The sequence below is a fragment of the Rissa tridactyla genome, chromosome 7 (assembly GCF_028500815.1).
Source record: "Rissa tridactyla isolate bRisTri1 chromosome 7, bRisTri1.patW.cur.20221130, whole genome shotgun sequence".
In the NCBI taxonomy this organism is placed as follows: Eukaryota; Metazoa; Chordata; class Aves; order Charadriiformes; family Laridae; genus Rissa; species Rissa tridactyla.
In genome coordinates, this window is record NC_071472.1 from 20,613,760 (window position 1) to 20,623,200 (window position 9,441).

Sequence of the window (9,441 nt, forward strand, 5' to 3'; positions counted from 1 at the left end):
CTTTACAATACCAGTCTTTACGATACTGGTCAATGAGATGACAAAAGTAGATCAGAACAGGACCACAGTGGTTTTGTAAGACCGGAAAAGAAAGTTGAAGAAAAAGAAATAGAGAAAAAACAGAAGATACACAAAAATACATAAGGTTCGGTCTCATTTTTATTTGGTTGAAAATGAAAACTGCTGTGGCAACAGAAAAGGAAGATGATTTACGGAGCTCTCACACATGCAGACATGAACTTTAATTCTAAATGTACATGCTTAAAAACACTGTCATTTTATCATTTTAAGATGGTAAAGCAGTCTTCAGGAATAGAAAAAGCTCCCAATATGAGTACACTGCTTCAAAAAGTAACAGGAAAAAAGAAGAAACAGGTCTTCTAGTTTAATAATGCCTTTAAACAGCAATCCACATAATTTCTTCAATACGAATCATAAAGTTAATCCAGAATAAATGATACAAATTATGTTACTAAACACTATTCTGATTAACCTACATTGTGTGTCCCTGGAAGTCAGATGGGAATATTATCTGTTTTGATCACAAGACAGTTCAGACAGTCATCTGTAAAGGGAAGATGTCAATAGTGTTCTGTTGTTACAATACTGATGTCTTGCATCCCCCACGTATCACTTACTGACAATGCTACCAATGAGAAGCCACCTGGAAAAAGATCTGTCAATAAAATATTTATTTAATCATGGATCTGTCTATGGCAGGTATGGAGCTGCTACAAAATGACCTAAACTTCTCAGTTCTCCAGTCTAACCCCACACAAAGGCACCTATCTCTGGGAACAATTATGAATAAGAAGTTAGTATCTATCACATCTCATTCCCTTCTGAAAATTGTAAGGATTCAAGCTCCATTCATCAGAGTTTAATCTTTTAAAGCCAAACTCAATAAAACTGAGTTATCAAAAGTGACTCAGCAACACCAGAGAAGTTCCCTGCAGGTTCAGCTGGCTTTAAGTGTCAAGCTTCTCATATATTCAAATAAATTGAGACCGTTTTTATCATTGTCCACTCTGGCCACCTCATATTATGTAGTACTAGAGAGATGCCACGGGACCAAAATACCAAGTAGCCAACTCAGAATTCAACAGATTAATATTAAAGAATCACTTTTAGGATAACCAAGGTTTACAAATTTACAGAGAAGGTTTTCTACACAAAGAAGCAGATCTACTGCAACGTACCACAGGTTTCTTGTTCCAAACGTAACTTCCTAAATGGCACAGAAGAGGCAGTTTATCTTACTAAGAAAATAGTCCTAACAGAAAAGATAAGAAACTTCAGTTTTGCCTTCCAGACTGATGACGCCCAAAGCAATCAAAATCAAAAGGACGATTAAAATCATTCCAATTTGACAAACATTGGCAAAATGTCTACCAGAATCTTTGACAGTACTGATGATTTTTTAATATTTTATATAGCTACAAATAGTAAAAATTTAAGCCTAACATTTGCCTGATGTGAATTAAGCAACGAGCTTGCTGGGGTAATATCTTAGTAACCAGAAAAGTTAGAGTGACCTTGTTTTCTTGCTCATTAGAAAGGAAGAAAAAAAAAAAAAAAAAGACACGCTATTTCTGTGGAGTTAGAATGTTTAGAGTCTCTGCTTGGGTTGTTTTGGGACAGTAACAAAGTACAAGGTTAATTTGTAACAACATTGAGAGTTGATGTGAAGCCTGACAGAAAGTGATTTCTCTTCACTATAGGAAAAACACACTAATGAATGAACCAACGTAAAGAAGATAAAATACAAAAAGAAAAAGAAAAGACACAAACAGGTGATTATTCTGAAGTTTGCCCAGACTGGTATACCAGTCGGCTTGTGCTAGGCCACTTCAGTATAAACCAGGTGATATTCCTTATCGCTAAAATGAGAAATTGTCCAACTCTGCCTCCTGATTTTTACCTATATAGACCTGTGACTTTCTGACACTGTGTTAAGGCGACTGGTCAAAGCACAAAGGTACACGCATGCAAGTTTTAATAGGGCTCTAAATAATTTTAATCTAATGTAATAGCAATAAATCTTTCCTCGGTGGGAGGGTACAGCCATTCAAATGAAAAACTGAGCAGGGAAGCTGGAGCAGAAGACCAGTAGATGAGACACCACAAAAAGGAGACCAACTGAATCAAGTCTTTTATCAGAGACTCAAGAATAAACCTTGAGCTCTTTAGGTTGGTTCTGTATAGGATGTTTTTTCTGCCTTTCAAACTAAGAGTCTTTTTTTTGTGGTATTTAAGGCGAAGACATGGGAAAGACTGATATATGTTTAGGAGCTGGCAGGAAAAAAGATTGAGAATTGATAAAGGCGGGTATGTGCAATGCTCTCCAACCTGGAAAGAAATGAGGCAAAAAACAGACAGGCTGGAATTAAAGAGTAAATTTAATGAAAGCATCTTTTGGTTGGAAAAGATATCTCAACCCTTGGACGTTGCTTGGAAATTCATGAATTATTACATTTCAATAAAAAAATCCTTGCATTTTTGCATTGTTTAAAAGTCAAGAGAAAACAGGTATTTCTGCTAAAAATCCTGTCACCAAAAGTATCAGATATTTAGCCATTTATGTCTCCTAATAGAATTATATGCAAAATTTTGAAGAATGAGGCTTCAAGCGGGTACACTAGAAGACCCTGAACTATAGCTGTAAAAAAAATAAATTGTACTCAAATTACAACAGCCAATGCTCAATATTATTCATAAACTTGGACTAGCACACATTTAAAGAAATATCTGCTCTTTGTCATAAAGTTCCTCTCAGTTCTCCTCTGCCAAAGAGCTTTACATAAAAATCTTTGTTAATGCAAAAAAGAGAAGCGACGTTCCACTACAATCAAATGTGTATTTGAGGTTTTGAGGTCTCTCTATACAATTGATTTCCTGGAAAGAACATTGTGGGAGTACATTTGGATTCTAAATGATAAAAATATCTACTTGTTTAGTAACATACAGAAAGACAAAAGATGCAAGATAAAATTCCAAAGATTTGAGTGTTCTTCACCTTGAGATTTTCTTGAGTTTTATTTTTGCACTTCTAATTTAATTTAAAGAAACAAGGCACTAATTACCTTGAACTACTTTTGTGATGAAACACTTTTTGGCTTACCCTTGAGCAGGGCAAGAACTGTCACTCCAGTGCAAATGATTCCAGTTAAGTCAGAAAGACTTAAAAACTAAACTTTCATAAAACTATAGTAACCTCTTTTTAGTTCATTTGTCCAGAGAAAAATCAAAAGTATACTAAAAACCAGAACATTTTTTCTTACAGTTTACAGTTTTCCCTACTAATACCCATTTTGATCATAATTAGAGACAAAAGTACAAAGTGTTTTATATTTTCAGTTCCTTGTCACTTCTTAGAGAATACAGACTCTGAAACACAATTAGATTTTCCAGACGAGTTCACATACTTCACCTAATAACAGAAAATGATCAATTCCTCAGAGGAATGCAACATTTCCCACGATGCACCTAGTTGGCTGTGCTGTGTTGCACATGAAGGAAAAGCTGAGGGTTTTGGTCCTTTCAGACAGAAGTCTTCAACCATGAAGCATAAAATTCAGTTTATTTGAACATATATAAACATAACGTTATTCATGCCAAAAGCACCCTACCCCCTCCTACATTTCTTCCAAGGATACCAAACTTGATGATTTCTTTCAGAATGGATTACGCAATCCACAAAGTGGTCTTGCCATCCATATGTTCAGTTCTTGATTTCACCTCCGTGTTATTCTCTTGAGGATGAAGATGTTAAATACATAACCCCACTCCCACTTGGGATACATCTCAAAGTTCCACCTTCTCAAACATGGGTGTGATACCGTAACAGCTCCACGGGGTCACCACCATGAAATGCTCCACTGAGAACAGGTCATCTGAGGCACAAGTCTGCATGTTCTCAGCAGCTCAATGGAGACCCATTCTTTCCATTCTCCCAGATCCCAGTCCTCCCTCTAGGATAATAAAATTTGTCATTATACTGACTCTACATTTTTACTCCCTATTTTGATCCCCGTCATTCCTTCGTCACTCATTTTTTAAATGAGAAGAGAAAAAAATAGTCAAGGCTGCCTTTTAAAGAAAGTTTTTTCTAATTACCGTTAACGTGTCAGGATTATGAGCCTCTGAGGATATAACACAAAAACTCTCCAAACTGCAGGGGGGAAAGGAGATGGGTAACTGTGTTGACGAGGCAGACCGAATAATGTTCGGACACACAGATGTTCTAGTTCCCAAGCACAGAGGCTACCCACTATTCTGCTTACGTGGCTTTTACTAATTCGCCTTTAAAAACTTGTTTCCAGTGAGTCAACCCCACGAACAGACATACTGTTCAAGCGGAATGTTCAACGTTTTGAGAGACTTATGATAAAAGATCATCAGAAGACAGCAAGTACTTCAGCTTAAAAAACCAAGAATTTAAAATAATGTTAATAATCTATTCAGAAGAGGAAAGATTTTAGATGTCACAGGTGCTATGAATAAGAAAGCAGATATTTGTGACAACTTATTGTTTCCCTGGAAGAAGAAATTCTTTTCTGGAGAGAACAACAAGTCAGAAAAGGCAGAACTTTTTTTTTTTCTTTTAGAAACACCTATTTTGATAATAGTTACCTGCTAGACATAAGTAGAAATTCACTCTGTAATTTTTCTTTATTATGCCTGAAATTAAAAACACTGCAGAAAAAGAAACTAAATGAGAAAGAAAGCAAGCTAAAAGAAGAATCATTGAAAACATGTAGATCATCACAGAGCCAACAGAAAAAATTCTGGCAGCTGTCAGCACTGTAAAAAAAAAAAGAAAGCGCTCAAGTGTAGCTGGTTTCTCTGAAGAGTTAGGAAACTATCAAACTGTAACAGTAATATGCATGACCTCAGGGGCTATATTCAATGAAATCTTTGTATATGGATTAGGTATTTGCAGACAGAGCTGTTACAAAGTTGGCAAAACAAGAACACACTTGGGAATATGACATTTCCAAGCACAGCCTCCACAGCCAACTGTGGGAAGTCAAAGTCAGCCAGTTCACTTTTCTTTGCACACCTGCTTAGCGTTTCCTTTCTCCTTTTTAAATCTAAGTAATTTTATAAACATATTAGAAGACTTCAACCTGAATTTCAAAGATAAAAGTTTAACTCAACAGTTGCGGTTTGGCCTTAACCTTTAATAACTTCAGATGAAGAACATAAGAACAGGTCGTGCTGAGTCTGACAAAAGGTCTGCTTAGCCCAGTACCATTTCTCCTACAGTGCCACAAACAGATGCCTAGGTGAAAGGCTTTTTGACAGAAACCATGGTCTTGTTAAAAGGCCCCCAGAAAATAATAGGAAGAATCCTCTCAGTTTTTCTGGTAACTGGAAAATGGATCAAGCCCTCCATCGATACTATTATTAGTTTAGCTCATTTCTGTCAGCAAACTAGTTGTTCTTGATCCTGCTTTTACCAAAGCAAGCACTGCGTTCTTAATGGAAAACCAGGAGAAACAGAAGGGCTGTGAGCGGAAATGGTCACAAAAGGTATGACAAGAAGTGACATGAAGAAACGCAAGTGAAATCAGTGAAGCTATGAACTTCAGCTTCTGAGAGACTACAGCTAATACTTAGCTGGCTTAACAGATCAAGCCAGTCAGTAATTTTAAACATGACAGGCCACAAAAGCAGATAGTTGACCTTTGTGTGTTAAATCATGCTTGGGAAATCTACTTTCCAGTTCCAAGCACAAAGATTACCACAACGAGTGCAATTTAAGCCAGCAACATGAGTAATTCAAACTAATTTTTTTAAATACGACTTCTAGTCCTTATGTTGGAAAGATAAGGTTACCGATTCAGTGTTTTTCCTGCCTCTGCAGAGACAGTCAACGCTTCCACCCTGCCCAAGCACCAAACTAGCACCATTTTATCCCACTGCATTGGCAATGTTTAGATACACACTGACCAGAAATGCTTCAGGTTAGTATTGCTGCTGCAGGAAAGAACTAAAAGCAATAAAAGTAGTCCAGAAAGACACGATAGCTATTTTTAGAGAACATGCAAAATATGGCAAGATAGAATCAGTGCAGCTTCCCAGAAACATATGTGTTTTTCACTGGAGAAGAGGGGAGAAGGTTCCTCCTTAAGGTGCCGGCCAAGACTTCGCTAGGTAAAGTTCTCTGGCAGGTGCACAGAAACCGTCATGGCTGGTCAGCTTCAGAAAAGTTAATGTAACTACAAGAAACTTCAACTTCCAGACAATTTCTCAATGCAAATCTAAAAACTAAATAAGCAGCAGCAGTGTAAGTTCTTACACCCCCAATATCACCCCTAAAACTATTAAGACAGGGATCTCACAGACGACTAGAAAAGAGAATGTGAAGGAGGTAGTACCCTTAATCCCACAGGTGTTCCTCATCAGAACTCTTTCCAGTCTCAAGAAAAGAAAAGAGAAATGAAACAGGTAAGCTTTCAAAGAGTGAAAAATAGATCTTCAACACCAGTAATCTCCATTAACTGGAAACTCTTCCTCTTTAACCTGTACGTCTGCTCAGGGTAACAAATACACTGCATGTGAACAGTACTAAGACACAGCACTGCCAGGTCTGTCTGCCCACTCACAACTTCCCTTGACCTACAGTTATAAGGTATTTATGGAAATATAGTAACGTCAGGCACACACAGATAAACAAACATGCATAAAAAAATATAGCCATGTACACAGCATTTGCTCCCTCCCCATCAATTTTGGTTTTATTCAATTATCCTATCAAAATTAGACCTTCAGACGAAAGAAGCTGCTCTGTGACTATTAAAACCTTCCATGCTATAGCATTGATATCAGTAATTGGAGGTGGGAAGGAAGGGAAGACAGAAATTAACTTCTCATTTAAGGACATAAAGTACTGCCTGCTTGCCCCTGGTTCTGTTCTAACCGAAAAATTTGCACAGTCACACGTAGACTCTGTGAAAGAACAGTCACATCTTAAGCCACAGATTTCGAAACCTCATTTTCCACAGCCATCAATGACCTACTGAGAAAATTTCACCAAATTACAGAAATATGGAACACCTTTATTAGAAAAATAACTTAATAGGTAACTGGGCTTTTCTTCAAGCTTTCATGAAACCAATTTAGAATTCGTCAAATAATAATTTATAAATCTTACCTGCTTTTTCCTTGAAGTTGCCTTGGGCAACAGACTGGCTGACAAAACTGATGCAAACGGAGAGCAACACAGCTCGGGAAAAGGATTTGGAATTGATGGGATCTCCAAAATATTGTCATCTTTCTTTTTTCTCCTGTTTCAACAGAATACATAATATCAAGCGGTAATTGTAACAACTGCTGTTAAAATTGCAATATCCAACCACAATGCATGAAATACTAAAGCACTAATACTCACCACGACACTTGCTGGTTGCAGCAATTAGCTTTTTAGTGCAGTTATTTTCTTTAATCAGTAGGCTGAATGCATTAACATACAGTGCTTAACACTACTTGGAAGCGATCCAAGTATTCAGCTCTGAATATAAAGTTGTTTGAATATGTGTAAGTCTTTGCAGAGTAAGAGCACAGATATATTTATATTGGCTCCTAAGGACATCAGTAAATATTTTGTTGTCCCCGTGTTCATGCCGTTCCCTGTGTACACATATTACAACAGTGGATGCATGTAACTTCTCAGTAACGCTTCCCGAGTACATCACAATTGTATTTTAAACAAATGGAAACTTTTTTCCCTACAATCAGGAGTCAAAGTGACAGACAAGACAAAATAATGGAAAGGAATAAACTCATTTCTATTTTCAATTACTTTTGTATTTGAATCTCCATAGCTCCATCATAAAATAGAAATCTCGGTAGTTTCTGGCTACTTAAATCTGACTGTGCCGCAAACATCACCAAGCAGCATTTGCAAGAGTAGTGAAGATAATCACCGCTGTATTTGCTGAAGAGCTCAGTTTTGCACTGGTTTAAAGTATCACATTAATAATGTGGCTGTTTATAGACTGCTGTGTACATTACAGTGCATGGTTTTCTCACGTAAAATATTGAACAGCACTTTGTCTACTTGATCTCATTTGGAGAGCCGTACCCAAAGCACCCCAAGTATTTGAGTCTGCCAACATATAATAGGCTTTTTCTGTGTGTGTGAGTCGATTGCCCCAAGCTTAATATTTAACTTTATCACCTTCATTATTATCATTCCAGATCTCACGCACTAATTGGTACAGAGTGGGGAAAACCATCATAGTAAGGTAATGATGCAGAATGAAGATGCTTTACATTCTCAAAATCCTCACCGAACATTCATTTAAAGTGATATTTAGTGTTAAGAAGGAGTGAAAAATCCTGTATGCGGTATTTTAAGATTTTTCTAAACTTCAGTCTACCAAAATTAATCAGACGCTTCACAGAAAACCTAGCTCACAGTTTCCTCTACTAAGAATAGAGGCCAATGCCTACAAGAGCAACCCGAGAGGTAACAAATACAGGGTGCACATCACTGACAGCAATTACAGCGGCATCGCTAGCGGAGAAGCAGTTTAGCTGACGAATGGTATAAAAAAGACACTGCAACGAGAAAGTGGGTTCCGTTTGACGAGGCAGGATCGCCTCTTTCCACCTCAAAATGGGAAACCACTAAAAAAAAAAAAAAAAAAAAAAAAAAGAAACCAAAGAGGCGGCGCGGGGGGAGACTCATCCGCACCGCAGGGAAGTGTCTGCAGGGCCGGGAAACAACTTTTGAGTTCCAGGGAGGAGCGGGCCGGTCCCGGGCCAGGCCGCCCCCCACTCCTGCCGCTTCGCCCCCTCCCCAAACCGCCGCTGCCAAGCCGCGGGACCCCCGCGCCCTCAGGCCCCGCCGGGCCCCCGCTCCCGCCCGCAGGACGCCTGCCCGCCCCTAGACGGCAGCGGGCGGGCCCTCGAGGGAGCGGGCAGGGCCGGCGGCGCCCGCCCGGGCTCCGGCCTTACCTGTCGGGGGGCGAGGGCGGCGGGTCCCCCCCGGGGGGCCGGGGAGGCGGACGGGGGGAGCCTGCCGCGCCGCGGGGGTTGCCGCCCGCGGGCTCCGCCGCCCGCCCTGCGCCGCGCGGCACACCGGCCAGCGGGGCGGCCATCGGCGGCGGCGACGTCCTGGCCCGGGAGGCACGTCGGCGAGCGGCCCCGGCGCTGCCGGGCGCGTCGGGCGGAGGCTGCTCTCCGCTCCCGCTGCGGAGGAGGGGGGGAGGCGGCGGGGAGGGGGGTGGGGGGTGGAAGCGCCGCCCGGGCGGCGAGCGGCACCGAGCGCCTTCCCCGGCACACGTGCGCGGGCGGCGGCGGGGGCGGGCGGGCGGCCGCCGGCTCCGCGCTGCGACGGGGAGGCAGCGCGGGGCGGGCGGGGGCTGAGCCGTGCCCTCCCGGCTGCGCCCCGCTCCCTGGCGGCAGGGCAGGGCGGGCGCCGGCAGGTGC

The 9,441-nt window shown here is 40.9% G+C and overlaps 1 protein-coding gene across 1 annotated transcript in view; it reads right to left on the minus strand.

The window, feature by feature from the left end:
• Nucleotides 1-9,110, minus strand: part of GRB14 (growth factor receptor bound protein 14) — a 69,753-nt gene extending 60,643 nt beyond the window's left edge. The window contains exons 1-2 of the mRNA XM_054209196.1: nucleotides 8,968-9,110; nucleotides 7,160-7,292 (exon numbers count right to left, since the gene is read on the minus strand). Coding sequence (XP_054065171.1) covers nucleotides 7,160-7,292; nucleotides 8,968-9,110 — 276 coding nt within the window. The remainder of the gene's footprint in view (nucleotides 1-7,159; nucleotides 7,293-8,967) is intronic.
• Between the last annotated feature and the right edge of the window lie 331 nt (nucleotides 9,111-9,441).